The 23,328-nt window shown below is 49.0% G+C and overlaps 1 protein-coding gene across 2 annotated transcripts; it reads left to right on the forward strand.

The window, feature by feature from the left end:
• The first annotated feature begins 830 nt into the window (after window positions 1-830).
• Window positions 831-21,890, forward strand: KIF2C (kinesin family member 2C). Of its 2 annotated transcripts, XM_044238083.1 has the most exons (22): window positions 831-895; window positions 980-1,052; window positions 2,115-2,209; window positions 5,293-5,394; window positions 5,565-5,613; window positions 7,788-7,910; window positions 9,668-9,790; window positions 10,514-10,614; window positions 11,232-11,327; window positions 11,774-11,828; window positions 11,913-12,075; window positions 14,388-14,478; window positions 14,725-14,788; window positions 14,864-14,955; window positions 15,735-15,877; window positions 17,110-17,314; window positions 17,419-17,529; window positions 18,823-18,890; window positions 19,202-19,307; window positions 19,404-19,517; window positions 21,038-21,161; window positions 21,256-21,890. In XM_044238083.1, exons 2-22 carry the CDS (start codon window positions 989-991, stop codon window positions 21,336-21,338), a joined length of 2,172 nt encoding a protein of 723 aa, XP_044094018.1. In that variant the 5' UTR covers window positions 831-895; window positions 980-988; the 3' UTR covers window positions 21,339-21,890. The 2 variants fall into 2 exon arrangements, with proteins under 2 accessions (XP_044094018.1, XP_044094017.1); XM_044238082.1 differs by having other exon boundaries at window positions 855-1,052.
• Window positions 21,891-23,328: the final 1,438 nt, after the last annotated feature.

Here is a 23,328-nt window from a genome sequence, read left to right on the forward strand (position 1 = left end):
AAATAAAATCTTAAAAAAATATAGTAATAAAGGAGGTTCATCCATTATTTTCTCTCTCAGATCTCAGTTTCCTTCAGAGCACTTCCCACAGCTTGTAATTTACTTGTTACTTTGTTTTGTCCCTGTTCACATTAGAAACGTTAGGTCAAGAAGGGCACAACTATGTCTTGTTCACTATTATTATCTTTAGCACCCAGCACCATGCCTAGCACGTGGTAGACAGTAAAAGCCCAGGTAATGTGTCTCCCAGGCACTTTAAACATAGCTCCTCATTTAAATTTCGCAATAACTCCGTGAGGGTGAAAGCACGATCCAGGCTCCTGCCTTCGGCTTGGGTCATGATCCCAGGGTCCTAGGATCAAGCCCCATGTGGGTCTTCCTGCTCAGCGGGGAGCCTGCTTCTCTCCCGCTCCCCATGATTGTGCTTTCTCTCTACCTGTCAAATAAAATCTTAAAAAAGAGAGAGAGAGAAGAGAAAGAACGTTCCTCATTGCGCAAAGGAAAGCACGAGTCCAGTTTCTCAACTAGTAGCTGAAGAAGTCGCGATTTAAACCCCTGTCTGAAGGACCCTCTGGTCTCGGTCTCAAACACCATACTGGAGTTTCTCAGTTTGGGGGAAACCAATTGCACACACAGCTTTCCGCCTTACGTAGGGAACAGGAAATCTCCTGTCACGGACGCTTCCCAAGTTCCCATTAGGCCCAGCGCGTGGGGGTGTGGCTGGCGGGTGGGCGGTCCTAGGCGCCGGAAAACCGACCCGAGACTACATATCCCAATAGGCTGTGGAGGGCGACGTGGTCTGGCGGAAGCGAGGCCAGTGGCAGCGTGATGACGTTGTGAGAGACGCCGGCGCGCGGGATTTAAACTGCGGCGGTTTGCGCAGCGTTAAGACTTGGTAGGGATACCGGAGCTGTGGGTTTGTTTTTTGGGTTTTTGGGTTTTTGGGTTTTTTTCTTGCATTTCGTGTTTCTCTTCCCAGCGACTGCCCATGGACTCGTCCCTTCAGGCCCGCCTGTTTCCCGGTCTTACCATCAAGATCCAACGCAGTAATGGTGAGAGGCGGGGTCGCGAGATCAAGAGGACACTTGGGCTGTGAGACGGCTGAAATTACTGCTCCCCCCAAACGGCAGGGTCGAGATACTGTTGGGAATTCCCCCGCCTCCACCTGGTCTGGGTGTCTGCACCGGCAGTCGGTCTTTTCTACCCGGGTCCAGGGCCTCCCCTGGCGGTGGGTCCCCTGCCTGTCCTCGGAAGTGGGCGGGGCTCCTCCAAGTCAGTGGTCCTCCTAGGGAAGTTAGGATTGCTAGATTCACTTCGCCTCCAGAGTTCTCCTCTGAAACTGCCTTGCTTTTGTAGGGACCACGGCTTCCTGGCCCCTGTGTTCCTCTCTAAATATTCTGCATTTGCAGTATGTCAGGCACTGGAATTCAGGGTTAATCAGGCAGAAAAGATCTTTGCTCTTGAGGAGCGTGCAATTCTGTCCTCTTTTTTTGGTTAAGCAGCTGCCGCATCTCTGGCGGGTCTAATAATACCCTGTCATTAGAATGGTCAGATATAACCATCAGGAGTGAGGTAGGGAAACCTGAGGGCTCTACAGCCTCAAGTCTCAGTGCATGTTGAGGAACAGTACCTAAGGACTAGAGTGACTTCTCTGCCCAAATATACCTTCACCTTGCTGTACTCTCTCTCTCTCTTTTTAAAAATATTTTATTTATTTATTTGACAGAGATCACAAGTAGGCAGAGAGGCAGGCAGAGAGAGAGGAAGGGAAGCAGGCTCCCTGTCGAGCAGAGAGCCCGAGGCGGGGCTCCATCCCAGGACCCTGGGATCACAACCCGAGCCGAAGGCAGAGGCCTTAACCCACAGAGCCACCCAGGCACCCCTGTACTCTCTTTTGAGTGGAGATGAATCCTTACTCCTGCAGCACAGTTTAAGTCCTGTTCCCTGCCTACCTCATAGTGGGATATTCTGTGGGTGAGGTGCCAGGAGATTTGTCTTCTAGTGTGAAAAATAAAGAAAAAGGCAGCGGTCCCTTCCTTCAGGTCAACTCCACATTAGAGTCTCTGTGGGATTCCATAAGTGAAAATGATGTAAACTGGACTTTCATACCGTAGGCATAATCCACAGTGCCAATGTAAGGACTGTGAATTTGGAGAAATCCTGCGTTTCAGTGGAATGGACAGAAGGAGATGCCACAAAGGGCAAAGAGGTAAGTTCTATGAGAATGCCTCTACCACATTTAACACCTTCTTCCCTAAAAGATCTGTGTGAGGGGGCACCTGGCTAGCTCAGTCTGTAGAGCATGCGACTCTTGATCTCAGGTTCCTGAGTTCGAGCCCCTTGTTGGACAGATAGATTACATTAAAAAAAAAAAAAAAAAAGATCTATTTGGAAATGGAACTTGTGAGAGCCTTGTATCTGATGCTGCCTTGCCCTCCCTAATCTTAAAACATGGTCCTCTTTGGATGCGTTCGGAATTTATTTAGTCAGGCCTGGTCTCAATTGAAGCAATCAACAGTTTCTGGTGTGTCTGTAGAAGACAAACTGCACAGAATCCTAAAACCTTGCTTATGTACTCTAGCTTCTGAGTGCAAACTACCTATCGCATCAGTTTAGAGAGCAAAATTGATAACCCGGTTGAGGAGACAAAATATTCCTGAAACACCAAATAACAGAGGGCAACTTGTTGATAAATGGCAAGATGAATAGAGCTAGAGCATCTCAGAGGTGGTAACTTACTGAGGATGAGCTTGACTGGTGGGGGTGGGATGGGAAGGCTTAGCCGAAACAGTTTGATGGCCCTCATAGGAACTAGTAAAGAAGCTTGCTCCAGGCAGTGGAAGGCTCGGGATGCTGAACAGTTGAAAAAGGGGACCAGAGGGTCTTCATCTCTGGCACTGAGATGTTTAAGGTTTTCTTCTGTAGGCGCTGGGGAGAATTGGAAAGATTTTGAGAAGAGGAGAGGTATGACTAAGGCATTTATGTTTTAGAGGCATTGTGGTGTGATAAAAAGTTCACTGGGCTAGAAGTATGAAAACCTGGATTCTAGTCTGCCTCTGCCTACTATTTTGTGTTCTCATGCATGTTTCCAGCTCTCTTAGAAATCCAGTTTCCTGGGGCACCTGCGTGGCTCAGTGGGTTAAGCCTCTGCCTTCAGCTCAGGTCATGATCCCAGGGTCCTGGCATCAAGCCCCACATTGAGCTCTCTGCTCATCGGGGAGCCTGCTTCCCCATCTCCCTCTGCCTGCCTCTCTGCCTACTTGTGATCTTTCTCGGTCTGTCAAATAAATAAACTAAATCTTAAAAAAAGAAAGAAAGAAAGAAATCCAGCTTCCTCACCAAAAAACTGAGGTTGATAATAATATTTACCTCATAAGGCTATTGTAGGATTTATTCAGCAGACACTTTTGTAGTGGTTCCAAAATGCCAGATGGGACACTGAGGTGAATAAGACAGACCTGGACCTTCTTTCATGGAGCATAATGCAGTAACACATGAAAAAGACTTGCCTAGCATAGTCCCCTCTGGAAGGTATGCAGATATTTAGGTGGTATATTTGAGAAATAAAAGGACTGAGTACTTTACACTATCTGCCCTTGAGTCAAGAGGTTCCTAAAATTCTTTTCAACCAGCTATTAGTAATTCCTTGTGGTTTCATTTGTTAGCCTTTTTTTGTTATTTAGAAATATAACTCTTGCAGGGGTTCACTCCAGCTCAGATACTGCCTTTGGTATATGTGCTGCCGAAGTGAGCACAGATACTGCCTTTGGAATAAGGGCTGAACATCTTTGGTATTCAAAGCCTTTTCAGGATCTGACATCAGTCATCCTTTTTCCTTATACCATACACCCTTCTTGCAGAGTATGCTGGCCCCATGGGTAGATGTGTCCAGGCCCCACACTGTGACCGTGCCTAGTGCCTTGCTACCTTCAGACTGTCACTCTTACTCCTTCCTGAGATGTTAACTGAGGTGTTCACTCTGAATCATCAGTGTGAGAGTGCTTAATGCCAGAACTATGGTTAGATCATTGGTCTCCTCTGTTGTTTGTTTTCTGTGGTTTAAGTGTCAGAAACAGGAGAGGTGTAAGGGTCTGTAGCTTTCCAAGAAACAGAGACAAGGGCGCCTGGGTGGCTCAGTGGGTTAAGCCGCTGCCTTCGGCTCAGGTCATGATCTCAGGGTCCTGGGATCGAGTCCCGCATGGGGCTCTCTGCTCAGCGGGGAGCCTGCTTCCCTCTCTCTCTCTCTGCCTGCCTCTCTGCCTACTTGTGATTTCTCTCTGTCAAATAAATAAATAAAATCTTTAAAAAAAAAAAAAAAAAAGAAACAGAGACAAAAGTTTGGTTACTGAAGTACTTGCTAGCTTTTGCATTTGGTGATTCTATCCTTGTCCTGTGCTGCCCTGGTTTCTAGCTCTCTGTCCACATGATTTCTCCATTAGAATATGAGCTAACTGAAGACAAGGGCAATGTTTGTCTTAATTCATCTTTGAACACTTTCCCCCCTAGTGCCTTAATCGTGCCTAAAAAATGTTTAAATAAGCTAGTTAATAAACACAGGTTGCATATGTAGGAAATAAAACGTGCACCCTGGAGTACATGCTTCAGCTCGGAACCATTTCGAGATGCAGATAACCACATTCGTACTGTGTTGTGAACTGCTGTGAATTATGCTGATGAAGTTTGAGTTGTTCCTAGAGGGTTGCAGGACTCTAGTGATGTAAACCTAGAATTGTGACCTCATTAAAGCACGACCATGAAGTAGGGAAGGCATGAGCAGGAAGCCATGACTGGGGAAGAAGTTTCTGGGCCCAGTAGAAAATGTAGGTAGACTTAGGGTTAGGTAGCAGCTCTCGGGAACTTTTCCCCGCCCGTAAGATCCAGAAGGGCCCTCCATTTTTACTATCTCCGAGGCAGTTAGAACTTGTTTCCTCCTCCGCGTCAGCCAGCAAGAAGTGTTCAGGGGACTGTGCCCAGCAGGACCCCACTGCCCAGCAGAACAGTAGGGGAGCCAGGTGGCCTAGATCTACTGTGGACTGCCTATTTGCCTGTCTGCCTACCCTTCTCTTTACCTCGTTCTCATCACTGACATCTACCATTGGCTTGGCAATCGGGAACCAATATCCATCTAGATGGTAAACCACGACTAACGACTATTTGTTTATAGTTATTGGTACTTGGTGGAACTTATAAAATTGGTAAATTCTGAATCTAGGGGTAGCCTTGGTTGCAGAGATGCGATTGGATTGAAGAAGCTATGTTGTTCCACCAAAACTTTTTACTTGCTCTCTGCAGATTGATTTTGATGATGTGGCCGCAATAAACCCAGAGCTTTTACAACTTCTTCCCTTACACCCAAAGGACAATCTGCCCCTGCAGGAGAATGTAACAGTCCAGGTAGGTGCTTGTCATGTGGCCGAACCAGTGCTCCAGGTGATCTGCTTGGCTTGTTGACTTTTGCTGATTTTCTGGGACTGCTTAGGACTTAAGCTTGACACATGGACCCAAGATAGGTCCTTGAATGTTGATAGGAGCCATATATTGTGATGGTCTATTCTGTTTTTCAGAAACAAAAACGCAGATCAGTCAACTCCAAAATTCCTGCTCCAAAGGAAGGTAAATGGATTTCTCTTGGCTTACTGTCATGGGGTTTGTGCCTGGAGTAATGTTGCTGGGGCATAGGAAGTGGTGACATAGAATCATTGCTCCACTTTAGCAGGTGACTGTACGTGGGCTGAGTCCTGCGCTGTCTTCCAAGCATCTTAGGAAGAATCCAACCTACAGGGAGGGAGAAATAGGGAGATTTTCGTCAAAGAGTACAAAGTTTCATGAGAAACTTCACTGATAGGAAATAAGTTCTGGAGATCTCGTGTAAAAAATCTGGTCTGTGATTAGCAACAGTATATTGTGTACTTAAAATTTTACTGTGAAGGTGGATCGTATATTAACAACGAAACAAAAATAAACAAACTACAAAACAGTAGGAACAAACCTTAGGAAGTGATGGGTTAGTTTATGGCATCGATTATTATAATGATAGTTTCATGGGTGTTTATCTCCAGACACATCGAGTTGAATAGATATCTGCTTTTTGTATTTCAATCATACCTCAATAAAGTGCTTTAAAAAAAAAAAAAAGAATCCAGCCCTTAGGCCAACCTTCCAAGGACCTGATTCATTTGGGAAATTTGCCAATTGGCCTCAAAGCCTTTTCTGTAGAATCCAGAGCAGTAATCAGCCACCCATGGGCCTGTTTTCTTTCCTCAAAGGAACAGTGTGCCTTGGAGTAAGGTGGGGAGCAGGCTGAGAGAAAAGCTAGGTCCAGGCTGTTTAGAAATAGTCGATGTTGCTGTGGAGATCTGCGGGTAAGGTAGGATGGGACCAGTAGGAGCTTTGCCTTGAAGTCTAGGAGAAGGTTGGGCTTTCTCTGCAGAAGTAGTCCACATACACCAACTCTGACCATAATAGTCTGTAGCTGTAGGGGGTGCGGTGGCTGTAGGTACAAACTGCCCAAGAAATCCCACTCATGACTCAGAGCCAGCTGTCCCTCTCAGCCTGCGTGGCCTGTCCCAGCCAGGGGCGATCCCTGCCCGACAGGGTCCACCTACTGCAGGGGCCCAGAAACTACTTGCCTGGAGCTTCAGGTTAGGAGGAGCCCAGGTGGAAGGTGGTGCAATTGCAAGCTTGGGCTGGGCCTGAGCGGTAGGCCGCTGGCCCTCTTGCTAGCTGTACCCTGGGGATCTGCGAGAGAAATGGGAATGGTTGCACTGCATATGCCTGTGCTCAGAGGATATTGCCCAGCCCCTGTCAATGGAAAACAGATCCTGATACGGGTGCATGCTGTTCAGCAGTAGAAATGAAACACGAGATGACAACAAATCTTTTGGGAAATAGAAAAATGATGGCAATTTATGCTCTTAATGAAAGAAATGGTTGATACAGAGCTATCAGATCAGCCTAGACTTAGGAGACTCAGAAATTCCATCCAAGTTAATGTTTGCCTATGTTATACCATGTATTCGATTTCCAAGTTTCTGATTTAACTTCGTAGGTGATAAATTGTTTCTCTCTAATGGAGGGAAACTATATAAATGGGTAGAAATTAACAAGAATTCAAATACAACTCCATTTTTTCTCAGTTAAGCATTCTTTTAAGATTCCAGAAAATCAGTGTAGCTGACCCTGATGATGTAGTGATCTGATGATGTGGCCGGGCCTGGCTCTGTAAATCATCCTGGAGCAGTGGGAAAAGCCCAGGGTTTGGAATCTTAAAAGTCTTGGGTTCACATCCTGGCTCTAGCCTTTACTAATTGAGTGTGACTATGGGCAAATCGCTTAATTTCTCTGAGCTGTTGTGCCCCACCCCCATCAGATGGGAATACTGATACTTACCTTACAGTGTTGTTTTAAAATATGGGAAGGTTGTACAGTGGTAGGGTAAGATGGTTAAGGTTTAATAATGCTTTTTTTCTGAGGTTAGCTCTGCCTCTTCAGAAGGGATTTCAGATCGGCTGTAGGTCCCCCCATTTACTCAAGACAAATGCTCTTGTCAGAAATATCCTTGCTCTTGGAAGCTCTCAGATGGACAGAATGAGCAGATTAGTTTTGGGGTCACTAGTACTTGGCTTTTCTAATTTTTCCTTTTCCTCTGGTGGAAGGAATGGGAAGTTGGTGGGCTCCTTTCCTGGGGGTCTGGACCCTGTGTAGAATCTTGGAGGGTTGCCCCCTAGTGGCCCCAGTTGGCCCTCCTGATCGTGCTGCACTGACTGCCACTGCCCTTGGGTCTTCAGGTCTCCGCAGCCGCTCCACTCGAATGTCTACTGTCTCAGAGGTTCGCATCACCACTCAGGAGAATGATATGGAGGTAGAGCTACCAGCGTCCTCAAATTCCCGCAAGCACTTTTCAGTTCCCAGTGAGTGATGAATCTGTTTTCCCTGTTTGAGGCTCTGGAACAGCTCCTCACACATTGTCCTATCCCTGTCCTGGAATATCCTGAGATTCCTTACTCCCCTGGCTTCAGTTCTGTTCTACCCCCACCCCACTGGTCCCTTATTAGGAAATCATTTAATTTTACTGTTTTAATTTAATTGAAACATAATATATATACAGAAAAGCAAACATATCCTTGAGTGTATGGTTCACAAACTGAACACACTCATGTAACTACACCCAGATCGAACAGAGGGTTACTAGCAACGCAACAGTCCCCATCAAGCTCCCGACGGTTCCTAAGCCCCTAAGGGTAGTATAAATTAGCTTTTTCCCTTTTTGGACTTTGTATAAATGAAATTTTTAAAATATTTTTAAGGGCACCTGGGTGACTTGGTTGGTTAAGTGGCTGCCTTTGGCTTAGGTCATGATCCCAGCATCCTGGATTGAGCCCCATGTTAGACTCCTATTCAGTGGGGCGTCTGCTTTTCCCTCTCCGTCATTCTCTGCCCCTGCTCGTGCTCTCTGTCAACTAATAAAAATCTTAAAAAGAAACTAAACTAAAAATATTTTTAGTTGTTAGCTTTTATTAGATAAAGCAGGTGTAGATTTTGTAAGATGTATAATCATTACATCTTACATGTATCAAATTGAGCTCTTATAAAATGAAGGTAAATAAAAGAGACACAACCAGGTATGGAAAGTAATGAGTTCTCACAGGATGTACCTTTCTGGGTTGAATTAGTATGTTTAGTTGTCACTCAGGTTCCTGGTTTTGTTTTTTGTTTTTTGTTTGTTTTTAAGATTTTACTTATTTGGCAGAGAGAGAGAGAGAGAGAGAGAAAGACAGGCAGAGGGAGAAGCAGGCTCCTGGCTGAACAAGGAGCTGATGCAGGACTCGATCCCAGGACCCTTGGATCATGACCTGAGCCAAAGGCAGATACTAACCAACAGCCACCCAGGTGTACTCAGGTTCCTGTTTCTCCTGGCTTTTCTGTCTGTTCCTGCTAGCCATCCAGGCTCCAAAGCTTTGGAGAAGTCAGAAAGTCCTAGCTTTTCTTCCAAATGAGTAGAAAGCCCTGGCCTAAGAACCCACACGTGGGTCAAGCCTGAAATCTTCAGGCCTTTAGAGAGTTTCCCTTTGTGGTGAAGTCCGTACTGAGCTATTTACATATCCTTTAAGATGTATATATTTTTTCAATTTAAAGGTTATGTTTATTTTTTTAAAGATTTATTTGTTTATTTTAGAGAAAGAGAGAGTGGTGGGGTGGGGGCAGAAGGAGAGGGAGAGAGAATCCCAACCAGACTCCCTGATCTTGATCTCATCACCCTGAGACCATGACCTGAGCCAAAGTCAAGAGTTGGACACTCAACAGACTGAGACTCAGCCACCTAGGCACCCCTTAAAGATTTTATCTTTACATAATCTCTACACCCAGCACGGGGCTCAGACTTACAACCCTGAGATTAAGAGTTGCACTGTCTACTGCATGACCAGCCAGGTGCCCCACCCTCCAAGAATTTTGATGCCAGGAGCCAGCCGCTGCAGGGAGACTGACTGGGCGCAGGTGCTGGCTGAAGTGGAGGGAAAGCCCAGGCTCTGCTCACACTGTGGGAGCCCCAGCCCTTGCTGGGCCGGCAGTGTGTTGCACTCGTCCTGGCCTGTGACCTGCTGGGGCTCAGAGGAACACAGCTCTGGTTTGCCTACCTGCTTCTCCAATGACTCTCCTTCTCCCACAGCTGGCCCCCCTAGGCCCTCCTGCCCTGCAGTGGCTGAAATACCATTGACGATGGTCAGCGAGGAGGTGGAAGAGCAGGTCCATTCCGTCCGAGGCAGCTCTTCTACAAACCCTGTGAACTCAGGTAGATACACTGAGCTATCTGCTTTGTTCCGTCCTGTCCCAAACCTAGCCTGCTTTGGCACCTGAATTCAAACCATGTTTGTCACATGGAAGCATGTTTTCCTGTGGCCATCGGTCTTTCACTAGAAGTGACCCTGTTCCCACTAGCTGACAGGAGCCCTCTGATGTAGTCGAGATGTTGTCACAGCTCAAGTCTTGGCCAGCACCTGAAGGATAACCCAGAATGACCATCAGACCAATCAGGGATGGTCTTTTTTTTTTTTTTTTTTTTAAAGATTTTATTTATTTATTTGACAGAGATCACAAGTAGGCAGAGAGGCAGGCAGAGAGAGAGGAGGAAGCAGGCTCCCTGCTGAGCAGAGAGCCCGATGCGGGACTCGATCCCAGGACCCCGAGATCATGACCTGAGCCGAAGGCAGTGGCTTAACCCACTGAGCCACCCAGGCGCCCCGGCATCTCCTCTTCTGATTGTTTAGAAAATGCCACAGAGGCGTGGAGAGAGCTTGGGTTAGGCCTAGCGTGCTTGTGCAAGTCTTTACTTTGCAGGGTTGACCCTCCCAACAGTCTCATCTGTTGCTGCCTCTCCTTGCATATGGTCATTTAAAAGCAAGGGTCTGGGGAAGGCCTAGTCCTGGAAAATCCCCAGGACTCAGGACAGCAGCTGAAGAGTAGGCTGGCTGGCTTAGACAGGTAATAGTGGGCTTCCTTCCCCCTCCTCCCACAGTTCGGAGGAAATCATGTATTGTGAAGGAAATGGAGAAAATGAAGAACAAGCGAGAAGAGAAGAGGGCCCAGAACTCCGAAATGAGAATAAAGCGAGCACAGGTACTTTTCTTAGGTCAAGGGTTTTGGGACAGATGTCCTTAACTGCACCTTCACCAGCAATGGAGATACAGTCGGGCCCCAGCATTTCTGAGGCTCCAGTTCTGATATCTAGGAAATTTAACTGCTTTCTCATTTGGACTCAGTACAAATAAGTCAGATATTTTTCTGAAGACTTCGGGCAAGAAATATGTCCTGCTGATTGATATGTGCCATCGCAGGGACCTGCAGGGCAGAGTTGACTGCTTTCCTGCTCCCCTGGCCCCAGCTGCATGTATGGGAGCGGGGGGCAGTGCTGCAAAGGAGTTCCAGTTTGGAGCACTTCCCCTCAATTGGGTTCGTGGCTCTTGGGAAACTCAACCTGCTGGTCTCCTAAAAAGGCCACAGTGGCTCTGGCCCTAGTTCCTAGATTGGTTTGGTGCATGCATAGGCACCTCCCTGCCAACCTCCGTCCTCAGGGATTTGTTCCTAAGTTCTCAACCTAGAGCCAGGGTGGGAGGAAGTAAGACTGGGGGGCTTTGTCTACTGGAAGGCCGCATGCATGTGAAGAGCTGAGCTCTGAGAGCCCTTATATGGCAGCAGGTCCACAGTCCATCCTTTTTTGCCCTTGTCCCAAACAGGAGTATGACAACAGCTTTCCAAACTGGGAATTTGCCCGGATGATCAAAGAATTTCGGACTACTTTGGAATGCCATCCACTTACTGTGACAGATCCTGTAAGTAAACCCTAAGGGCTTCTACCCCTCCTTCCTGAGTAAGTGTACAAATGAAAAACAAATTTCCTCTTTAGCAGAGTGAGGGCCTGCAGGAATCTGCACTGGCCCTTGAGGTATTTTCAGTACCCTTTGCTGGACTGGAGCTACTAAGGCTGGATGGGAGAGTCTGATTTCCAAAACTGTCACCCTCACTTGCATAGGTTGGCTAGGTCCTTACTGAGAGTCATGGAAGTAGACCTGCACCCCGTAGGCAGCAGCGTGAGAAAACTGGGGAGGAAATTCAGTGCTGCCTGCTGTGCTCTGAGTAACTATCAGCGGAGGCACAGGGGTCCTGGTGTTGGGTCTTGGCCCCAGAGTGAGCCAGACACTGGATTGGAAGAGGAAGGGTTCTTTCAGTATTGCTCTGACCGTTCACTGGGTGGTTGTCTTCTCTCATCCTCTTAAAGATCGAAGAGCACAGGATCTGTGTTTGTGTGAGGAAACGGCCGCTGAATAAACAAGGTAAGCCAGCTCGGTCAGAAGGAGGCTCTGGTCTGACATCCTCCGTGTCCAGGAATCATCCCCTGAAATACTCTCCTTCTGCAGAATTGGCCAAGAAAGAAATTGATGTGATTTCCATTCCCAGCAAGTGTCTCCTCTTGGTCCATGAGCCCAAGTTAAAAGTAGACTTAACAAAGTATCTGGAGAACCAAGCCTTCTGCTTTGACTTTGCATTTGATGAAACAGTTTCAAATGAAGTTGTCTACAGGTTAGTCTCTTGCCCCTTTTCTCCCCTCTTTTCCCAGCCTTCCTCTTTTCCATGTGGGATATTGTGGTAAAACTACTCAAGACACGGGACTCTGAGGCCCTTCCTGGCCTCATATTTTTCTTGGGTCAGCCATCACAGAGCTGGCTCTGACTCTGAGTCAGAGTCTGCTTTGTCTAATACAGCACTCACAAGCCTTACGTGGTTTTTAGTTTTTAGTTTTACTTTTAGATTTTTAAGTAGTCTCTGCACCCAAGGTGGGGCTCAAACTCACAACCCCGAGATCAAGAGTCACACCCTCCATTGACTGAGCCCACCAGGCACTCCATCATGTAGCTATTTATTAATTTATTTTTAAAAAGATTTTATTTAGGGACGCCTGGGTGGCTCAGTTGGTTGGACGACTGCCTTCGGCTCAGGTCATGATCCTGGAGTCCCGGGATCGAGTCCCGCATCAGGCTCCCAGCTCCACGGGGAGTCTGCTTCTCCCTCTGACCTTCTCCTCACTCATGTTCTCTCTCACTGTCTCTCTCTCAAATAAATAAATAAAATCTTTAAAAAAAAAAAAAAAAAAAGATTTTATTTATTTATTTGACAGACAGAGACCACAAGTAGGCAGAGAGAGAGGCAGGTAGAGAGAGGGGGAAGCAGGCTCCCCACTCAACAGAGAGCCCGACTTGGGGCTCAATCCCAGGACCCTGAGATCATGACCTGAGCCAAGGCAGAGGCTTAACCCACTGAGCCACCCAGGTGCCCCACCATCCTGTAGCTATTTCAGGAAAAAATAAGATTAAGAATTTGGTTCTCTCTCTCTCTCTTTTTTTTTTTTCCTTAAACACATGACCCTGAGATCGAGTTGCATGCTCTACCAACTGAGCCAGCCAGGTGTCCCAGAATTCAATTCTTGAGTCATATTAGCCGCATTTTAAGTCGTTCTAGCCACATGGGGCTAGGGCTGCTACTAGCACAGTAGAGAGCATTTCTGTCATCACAGAAAGTTCTTTCTTTCTTTTTTTTTTTTAAGATTTAGATATTTAGGGAGAGTGAAAGAGCGCACACACCCAGGCAAAGGGAAAGAATCTTTCAAGCAGACTCCCTACCGAGCTCAGAGCCCAACTCAGCCTCCATCTCCTGATCCTGAGATCATGATCTGAACTGAAACCAAGAGTCAAATGCCTAACCGATTGAGCCACCCGGGCGCTCTCACACAAAGTTCTATTGTCAGGACTGCTCCAGACCAGAAGATAACAAACTACAGCCCATGGACCAAATTTGGCTCACAGTCCCTTTTTATAAAAAGGGCTCTCTAACTAAGAATGAGTGGTTTCTATGTTTTTAAAGGATTTCTTTTTTTTTTTTTTTTTTTTTAAAACGTGACAGCAGGACACCTGTCTGGCTCAGTCAGTGGACCATGCAACTCTGGATCTCAGGGTTGTGAGTTCAAGCCCCCATTGGGTATAGAGATCATTTAAAAATAAAATCTAGGGGGGCACCTGGGTGGCTTAGTGGGTTACGCCTCTGCCTTTGGCTAGGGTCATGGTCTTGGGGTCCTGGGATTGAGCCCCGCATCGGGCTCTCTGCTCGGCAGGGAGCCTGCTTCCTCCCTCCCTCTCTGCCTGCTTCTGATCTGTCAAAATAATAAATAAAATCTTAAAAAAATAAATAAACTAAAAAAAATAAAATAAATAAAATAAAATCTAGGGGTGCCTGGGTGGCTCAGTGGGTTAAGGCCTCTGCCTTCAGCTCCAGTCTTGATTCCAGGCTCCTGGGATCAAGCCCCACGTCGGGCTCCCTGCTCAGCAGGGAGCCTGCTTCCCTTCCTCTCTCTCTCTGCCTGCCTCTCTGCCTGATTGTGATCTCAGTCTGCCAAATAAATAAATAAAATATTTTTTAAAATTAAATTAAAAAAAAATCTTTTAAAAAAAGTGAGACCTATGTGGCTCACAAAGCGTAAAATATTTTAAGCTCCTACTTTAGAGGGTTTCCTCTAATCTTTGTAGTGTTTCTTATGCTAGCAGTCAGCTGCTAAGCTCAGGGTTTCACTTTGGGTCTTCAGGGTCAGAGGGAGGGTTGGTGGCTCGGTCAGTGAAGGCTACCATCTTCTTGGCAGGTCAGCCCAGCCCTCCCCAGCTAACTGGAAGAATTTCAGTTTATAAGTGGGGGGTGGGGTCCAGTGGAACCACTTTGCAGGAGAGGAGTACTTGGAAGGAGGAATTGAAGACCCCAGAAGATCTGCAGTGAAGGAGCAATAGGGCCACATTCTAGGAAGCACGTTTTAGGGAGAGATACATATTCTCCCCTATCCTTTCTCCTAGGTTCACAGCAAGGCCACTGGTTCAGACCATCTTTGAAGGGGGAAAAGCAACCTGTTTTGCATATGGCCAGACGGGAAGTGGCAAGACACATGTGAGTTTTCAGGCCTAGCAGGGAGCACACCTGCCCATGGTGTCACGGTGGGTCCCTGAAAGGGAAGTTTCCTGCAGAAAGTGCCGCTGGTGCCGATGCCCCGGCACCAGAGACTCTTGTGCTGGATACCTTGGCCGGTGCAGCCTCTCAGCTTCTGTGTGGGGGCCCGCTGCAGTGATGCAGCCTGTAGTGCTCGCTCCTAGGCCCAAGGTCCTTCATCACAGTCTCTCACCCCTTCCCTTGCAGACCATGGGCGGAGACCTCTCTGGGAAAGCCCAGAATGCATCCAAAGGGATCTACGCCATGGCCTGTAAGTATGTGTTCTGCCACACTGAGGTCGGGCACACGAAACCAGGCTGCTTGCTTACCCAGCTGTCTCCTACAGCCCGCGACGTCTTCCTCCTGAAGAATCAGCCCCGCTACCGGAACCTGGGCCTGGAAGTCTACGTGACATTCTTCGAGATCTATAATGGGAAGGTAGCTAGCCGGCAAGGAGCCCCTATTTATACTGTTGGGGCCCCTGAAATATCTAAGTCCTTGAGATTGGCTAAAAATGGTAGAAACCAAACAATCTGTGGACCATCAAGGCTTTGATGGGCTCCGCTGCCCTGATGTGTGTGATGGGGAGATGGGGCCCAGGCTCAGCAAGTAGGTCAGTAACGCTCCTCAGGGCTCCATTTTGTGGGGGAGGTTTGCCTTGTGTATGCCCTGTCTTCCCTTGACCCATCTCCTTTGTGACCGTTCTAGCCTTCCCCTGATCGTGTACGTTTGTCCTCTGTTCATCTCTTTTATTCTCCCCTCCGCCCCTTAATGCTCTGTGCCCTCTATCTCTACCGTCCGTACTTATACAGAGCTGCCTTCCTCAGACCAGGATCTCCATGCTAATAATAATAATTATAGCTAATGTGGATTATTGATGTGGTATCGTGTGCTAAGCACATGTCTCAACTCATTCAATCACTGTAGTAACCTCTGAAGAAGCACTATGGTCATTATTCTGCAGATGAGGAATAAGGCTGGACCCGTTAGGCACAGACGGGTCCAGGCTCCCATAGCTGGCAAAGTAGCAGAGTCCTAGCACACTGGGCCGCCCGACTCAGATACTGCCCTCCACCCAGCTTAGCCTCTCTCTGCCTTCCCTGCTATCAGCCCTTATCTCAGCCCCGACAGGCCCTGAAAGATGAGCTATTGGGTGGGGTGCCCAGGCCCTGACGGCCTTAGCCTTGTTCCCCTGTGTGTTCCCCTACCCCGCACAGCTGTTCGACCTGCTCAACAAGAAAGCCAAGCTGCGTGTGCTGGAGGACGGCAAGCAGCAGGTACAGGTGGTTGGGCTGCAGGAGCGCCTGGTTAGCTGTGCCGATGACGTCATCAAGATGATCGACATGGGCAGTGCCTGCAGGTCAGAATTATGGTGATGGAGGGCGCCGGGAAGGCTCAGTGGGTTAAGCCGCTGCCTTTGGCTCAGGTCATGATCTCAGGGTCCTGGGATCAAGTCCCGCATCGGGCTCTCTGCTCAGCAGGGAGCCTACTTTCCTCTCTTCTCTCTTTCTGCCTGTCTCTCTGTCTACTTGTGATCTCTCTCTGTCAAATAAATAAATAAAATCTTAAAAAAAAAAAAAAGAAAAAAGAATTATGGTGACAGAAAGGAGCCCCCAATCCCTGGCTCAAAGTGACAGACCCTCGCTCCGAGCCTATTGCTATTTCTGCAGAGTGCTGCCCTCTGCACCTTGCTGAGGGCTGTGAGGGTCCCTGTCTTGAGGACTCTCAATAGGGCAGAGGACCCAGGGCCAGAGGCTCATCAGGAGCGAGTCAGAGTGTCATAGATGCAACTAAAGCAGACTTTTTTTTTTCTTTAAAGTTTTTATTTATTTATTTATTTGACAGAGAGTACAAGCAGGAGGAATGCCAGAGAGAGAGGGAGAAGCAGGATCCCTGCTAAGCAGGGAGCCCAATGAGGGGCTTGATCCCAGGACCCCAGGATCATGACTTGAACTAAAGGCGGGCGCCTAACCAACTAAACCACTCAGGCGCCCCCCACCAAGGCAGACTTTATTTCCAGGCTCTTACCCCAAAGCATGCTTCCTGACTTCTCTAGGCTTTTCCTTGCTCTTCTCTCCCTCTGTGGTGGGAGATAGGTGCTCTGGGTCTGTTGTGGCTGGAAGTGATGGTGTCATCGCTCCTCTGCAGAGTTAGGGAAGTGCTCTGCCTCCGGGCATGGTGCAGTGGAGGGCTGGGTGGCTTATGGACGCCCAGGGAGGGGGCTGCCCTCCTCAGGGCCCTGAAGCTTTGACAAGTGGTTGGTGACAACCCCTCTTCCTCCCCCCATGCCCTGCCACACAGGCCACTTCTTCCCCACGTGCAGCTGGGCCGTCTTGCTAAGGCCGCAGCACAGAATCCAGTACTTTCACTGCCAGGAAAACTTGTTAGGTCTGGAGCTGGAGGGAGAGCTGCTGCCCACAGGACAAAACGGAAGTCTGGGACAAGAAGACACAGGACTGCTCGGAGTCCTGACCTGTGCCCCTTGTACTGAGAACTTAGTGCAGTGAAGTGGGGTGGCTTGAACTCTGGGGAGTCACAGCGGCCAGGAACTTTCAGAGGCTCATAGCCTTTCTTCATTCTCTTTTGACACAGGACCTCTGGGCAGACGTTTGCCAACTCCAACTCTTCCCGCTCCCATGCCTGCTTCCAGATTCTTCTTCGAGCCAAAGGGAGAGTGCATGGCAAGTTCTCTTTGGTGGATCTGGCAGGGAACGAGAGAGGTGCGGACACTTCCAGCGCTGACCGGCAGACCCGCATGGAGGGTGCAGAGATCAACAAGAGCCTCCTGGCTCTGAAGGTGGAGGCGCAGGCGGCCGGCCTGGGGGGCTCCTGCGGGGGGAGCAAGGGGGTGGGTGGTTCAAAGGGAAGGAAGGGACCCCAGTGCCCCCTGCCGCCCCACAGGAGTGCATCAGGGCCCTGGGACAGAACAAGGCTCATACACCGTTTCGAGAGAGCAAGCTGACCCAGGTGCTGAGGGACTCCTTTATCGGGGAGAACTCGAGGACCTGCATGGTGAGTAGGGTTGCTCTGGAGATGGCGTGGGAAGACCCTGAGTCCTGTTTCTGGGCGGGCTTGGTACCCCTGGCCACCTGGGTTTCCAGGCTTCATCTTGAGTGGGCAAACCCTGCTGCCTTTTATTTAGGCACTACTTTGTTTCATTTCATTTTATTTTTTTAAAAGATTTTATTTATTTATTTGACAGAGACACAGCGAGAGAGGGAACACAAGCTGGGGGAGTGGGAGAAGGAGAAGCAGGCTTCCTGCTGAGCAGGGAGCCCAACGCAGGGCTCAATCCCCAGACCCCGGGATCATGACCTGAGCCGAAGGCAAATGCTTAATGACTGAGCCACCCAGGCACCCCCCACTTATTTATTTTAAAGGTTTATTTATTTATTAGAGAACTTGCATGTGTGCACAAGTAGGGGGAGGGGCACAATGAGAGAGAATCCTTGCAAAGACTCCTTTCCAAGTGCAGAGCCCAGTGTGGGGCTCAATCCCAGCACCTGAGATCATGACCTGAGCCCATATCAAGGATCGGACGCTCAACCGACTGCAGCCCAGCCGCACTGCCTCCTAAACTTACCCTCCCCCTGCCACCCTGCGATGGCCTTTTAGTACCAATTTCCTCTTTGCCTGTTCAAGAGAGAAGGAATGGATCTGCTCTCTTTAGTGTATATCAGGGAAGCTTTTGGTTTGGGGATGGTCAGTGCTCACTTACCCCATGAAGTGGGGCCCCACAACTCAGAAAGAGGGCTGTGGGAATCAGGAGAGGGAAATTCTTGTCTCCTCTATGGCTCCCAGCTTCAGAAATAGGAAAGGAACCGAAGCTGTAAATGATTTTTGTCCCCTTCCTTATTATATCTACAAGGCTTGCCAGCTAGGATCTGCCCTCCTTCCCCTTCACGGAATCTCTGGCCAACTAGGGTAGGCGGGAATTTCAGACTAAGCTCTAACCCATCATTCTTGAGCCTGGGTGAATAGAAGGTTCCAGCAGGAGCCCCTGCTCCTTAAGATGTGACCTTGGAGAGTGGGTCAATAAAGTCATAAAGCGATGGGTTGGGGGGGGCGGTAACCAGATATACCTTTAAAGGCAGATATCCAATTTCCAAGGTGCCTTAATTTTCAGTGGCCATGGGGCAAGTCGCCTGCCTCAGAGCGGGTGCTTAATTAGCTCCGTGCTCCAATACTCTGTGGGAGTCAGGAGCTTACACAGACAGTTCCTGGCAGTCTCCAGCAGCAGGTGGTCTGGTCCCCTTGTGATCTTGTTAAGGGTTGAACTTAACTGCCTGTTTCCCCCTTTTGCAGATTGCCATGATCTCACCAGGCATAAGCTCCTGTGAATACACTTTAAACACACTAAGATATGCAGACAGGTACTCGTACCCATGGCCAGTGGGATGGGGAGAGGGTTGCAGGAGGAAGGAGAGAAGAGGGAAGAAGCTCTGGAGTCTCAGTGCCTCAAGATATTCTTCTGTGACTCAGTGAAGCTGAGACTTGGGAGTTAAGACATGATGCTAGATGGTCTGCCCCAGTCCCCTTCAGGCCTTGGTTGGGAGCCAGCATGGGTCCTCTAGGCCAAAGCCAAAGCTGCTTCTCCCTTTGAGCCTCATGGTCTGAGTGGTGCTGCAGTCTCGTGAGTGCCAAGGAGGCTCCTGTGGGCTCTGAGACCGTCTTGTTTCCTCAGGGTCAAGGAGCTGAGCCCCCACAGTGGGTCCAGTGGGGAGCAGCCAACTCAAATGGAAACAGAAGAGATGGAAGCCAGCTCTCATGGGTCCCTGATCCCAGGCAATGTAAGGTGTGGGGTAGGGCCAGGCAGAACAGAAGTGTGGCCTGCTGAGACTGGAACTAGGCCATACAGTTTGTACCTCTCCTTTGGGACCCTGCAGTTCTCCAAGGAAGAGGAGGAACTATCTTCCCAGATGTCCAGCTTTAACGAAGCCATGTCTCAGATCAGGGAGTTGGAGGAAAGGGCCATGGAGGAGCTCAAGGAGATTGTACAGGTGAGGAGCTGGCCCTGACTAGGGAGGGATTGGATATGTATCCTAGCAGAGGCCCTCAGTGGTGCTCAGCACTGTGCTTTGATGAACATGACCTGGGCTTTGCTCTCACAGGTCTTCAGATAGGGATGGCAAGAGGCAGGCCTCTACTTAGCATTCCTTCATTCTCCACCTATTCATTTAGATGTTCTAGAACAACTAATTAACATACCCCTTCTCCAGCCTGGCCCACACAGCCTTTCTCCTCCACCCTCCTAGCCAGAGCTAGTGTCTCTCCTCTGTGCTCCTGACTGAGGCTTTGGAGGGAGATTTATATGCAGAGACCTTGGCTTGTTTATTCAGAGAGTGTTTGGTGAGTGCTGAAACCAAAGACCAAAAACTCGAGGTATGGATAGCACGCCGTAAAGTAAGACTAGATCAATCCTGATTCTCCTATTTATAAGCTGATTTCCTTATTTAAAGGAAAGTCATTTCCTTACTTAAAAGAAAGTCATTTATCATCACTAGGCCTCAGTTCTTTCATCTCTAAAGTGGGCAAGACAGGGTGGTTGCGCCTGAGGGTTAAGTGATCTGCTTCTAAAGCAGCGCCCAGCACGTAGTTCGCGTGTAGGAGGCGGTAGATGCTGGTGCTGCTGTGACCCCTGCTGTAGGAGAGCGGAGGGGGGCCGAGGGTGCACTGCCAGTGGGGCACTCGGGCAGCACGGAAAGGAGCTTGGGCCACTTAGAACTGAGGAGGGGACATGAAGAGCAAGCGCTTAAGCCTGTCCTCCCTCCCCAGAGTGCTCAGGGGTACAAATGTGTGAAAGGCCATGGTACTTTCAGGAAGAATGAGAGGCTCACTCTGGTCAAAGCAAAAGGAGTGAGCAGATGATGGAGCTTAAGGCCGTGGCCAGGTCAGCGGGGACCTGATGCTGGAGGACCCATGGTTCACTCCCAAGGCCTGGACTTGGTCATGAGGGCAGTGGATGCCTTAGAAGGGAATAAAGCGGATGTGGTCGGATAGAAGGACACGGTCTCATCAGAGCTTTAGGTCAGTGTGGAGCCTGGTTGGGGAATGTGGGAGAGCATAAGTAGAGGCATTTTGGAGCTAAGAGCAGTTAGGAGATTGTTGTTAAAAGAGTTCAAGAGAGGTGTTGGTGCCCAGATGGAGGGCGGCCGTGGCCACTTCAGTACTGGAGTGAGGACATGAGACTCAAGTACCATTTAAGGGGCAAAATTGGTAGGATCCGGGCACAAACAGGATGAAAGAATAAAGTTGCTGCTCCCGTTTCTGATGTGGTGTCAAGACAGATTGTGACATTCATTTGACCTGGGGAGAGGGACAAGTTGGAGGCAGGAAAGAGGATGGATTCAAGCTGAGGATTTCTGCTGGAGGAGGTCAGCAGGCAGAGGGCGGGCTGTGGCTGAAGGAACCGGCATCTCGCACACGTCATCTGCATTATAGGTAGTGGGGGGCACAGGAAGGATTTGCTAGGTTGGTTTGTCCATTTTTGCACTGACGCGCTTCCCCCATGTCACCGCAGCAAGGGCCAGGCTGGCTTGAGCTCTCTGAGATGACCGAGCAGCCAGACTATGACCTGGAGACCTTCGTGAACAAGGCAGAGTCTGCCCTGGTCCAGCAAGCCAAGCACTTCTCAGCGCTGCAAGGTGGGTGTGGCTGGAGGGTGGGGCCTCGGCCCTGAGGGAAAGGGGCCTCTGTGACGCCCCTGACCCGCAGTGCACCACCACCCCTTCCTTCCAGATGTCATCAAGGCCTTGCGCTTGGCCATGCAGCTGGAAGAGCAGGCCAGCAAACAAATAAGCAACAAGAAACGGCCCCAGTGACGACTGCAAATAAAAGATCTGCTTGGTTTCACACCCAGCCTCTTCCACTCTCCATCCCTCCCCAGCAAACTTTGGGCACAAGGCAGGTCTGGTCAGGGACCTGAACTGGGACAGGCTTTGGTAAATGCCAAATATGGGGGCAGCTGGGGAGGGGGTCAGAGTGACATGGGACACTGCTTCCCCTCTCCTCAGTTGTAGCCCTCAAGGGAGCAAGGATGGGAAGGGTGTTGCCCTTCTTTCCAGGAGCAGAAGACTTTCTGGTATAGAGTTTTCCCTTGGGTGGCCTTCTGCCTGTGTGGACTGGCTACCGGTGAGGGGCTCTGTGGGGTTATCCTGGCTCTGGGGAAAGGGAAGGAGCCTTTAGTCCAGCTCTCTGCTGGCTCTGGCCTGCCTTCCATGCCTTTGGTTCAGGCACTATGTCTTGTACTTTAAAAGAAGTCTCTGGGATCTCTTCCTTCCTTGATGATGTTTGAGGTCCAAGAGGATCCCTGCTGTTTCCTGTTTTACGTGTTTATACATTGTGTCTAACAATAAAGAGGGGGAAAAAATCAATCTGTTGAGTGGTGTGTTGAGAAGGGCCTGGGACATGTCTGCACCTTCTCGGACTAAGGACAGACACTTCTGCCACTCTCCGTAGTGCAGATTCCATACTCTTCCTAAGGAGCCCAGATCCAGACCTGCGGTTTCAGTGACGTGGTAAAGCCTCAGCCACTGCCTTGTTCGGTGCTTCCTAGGTCCCAGGTCCTCTCTTGGGGCCAGGAGCTAGAAGCAAAAAGGAGATGGTGCTCTTGTCAGTTATGGTCGGCTTAAGGCACATTAAAAGATTCTGTGGCTACACTGACAAGAAGGCATTTGGCTTGCTGGTTGGGAAAGGATCTGATGAGCAACACCAGTTTGGTCTCGAAAAATTAGAAGTTTGCCAGGTGGGCTGAGGAACTCCGCATAGAACACAGACAGTTTGGGCGCTAGAAGATTCCAGATTCCTTGTAATGGAACATGGATTATCTACACAGTAATATGCCACTACAACATTTTTAGTCTGAGTGTCACATAACCAAATGTGTGTTCTAGAAAGGCCTCAGGAACACAGGTGGGGACCATGGGGCACATGGGCTACTACAGAAGTTCTAGGGCAGAGTTGGCTCAAACAGACCAAACACTGGTCTCTCAGCCTCAGTTGCTTCATTTGAAAAACAGGCGTGGGGCACCTGGGTGGTTCAGTGGGTTAAAGCCTCTGCCTTCGGCTCAGGTCATGATCTCAGGGTCTTGGGTTCAAGCCCCATATCAGGCTCTCTGCTCAGCAGGGAGCCTGCTTCCCCTCCCCCCACCTGCCTCTCTGCCTACTTGTGATCTGTCAAATAAAATTTTTTAAAAAATTGAAAAACAGGGGCATTCTCTACCTCATTGCATGAGCTGATGGTGCCATTCGATACCCAACCGTAGGACCTGGCTTCAGAAGTTCAGCTGAATCAAGTTCACAGAGCTGGCACTAGCTTTGAGGCCTTAAAAGCTTCCAGATACCTAACTTTCCCCCTCATCTGTAAGATGAGGCCACCAACACCCGCCCTCACAGAACTGGAAAGATCAAATGAAGACCTCACCAGACCTGACCCATCTTCTCACCTGGAATACTGTATGTGTACTGGGACGAGCCAGGGGAATCCTTATAAGTCGTCCCCTGCTTGAAACCCTCTAATAGCATCCCTTCACCCAGAGGATAAATTCCAAATGCCCTACCGTGGCCTGGTCAGCTCCTTCCTCTGTTGGTCCAGTTGGAATGGAGTTTGGGCAGAACAGTTTGGAGGTTAAAAGCCGAGCTGCTGAAGCCGCACAGCCTGGCTCTGTGACTGCAGAACCTCATGTAGGTTTAACATCTTTGTGCTGCGACATGGGGGTAATACTGGCGTAGCGGTGTTAGGAAAACTGAGTTGGTATATACACAGTAAGTATAATGTCTCACATCTCATAAATGCTATATAGGTGCTGGTTA

Source organism: Neovison vison, chromosome 2, assembly GCF_020171115.1.
Source record: "Neovison vison isolate M4711 chromosome 2, ASM_NN_V1, whole genome shotgun sequence".
In the NCBI taxonomy this organism is placed as follows: Eukaryota; Metazoa; Chordata; class Mammalia; order Carnivora; family Mustelidae; genus Neogale; species Neogale vison.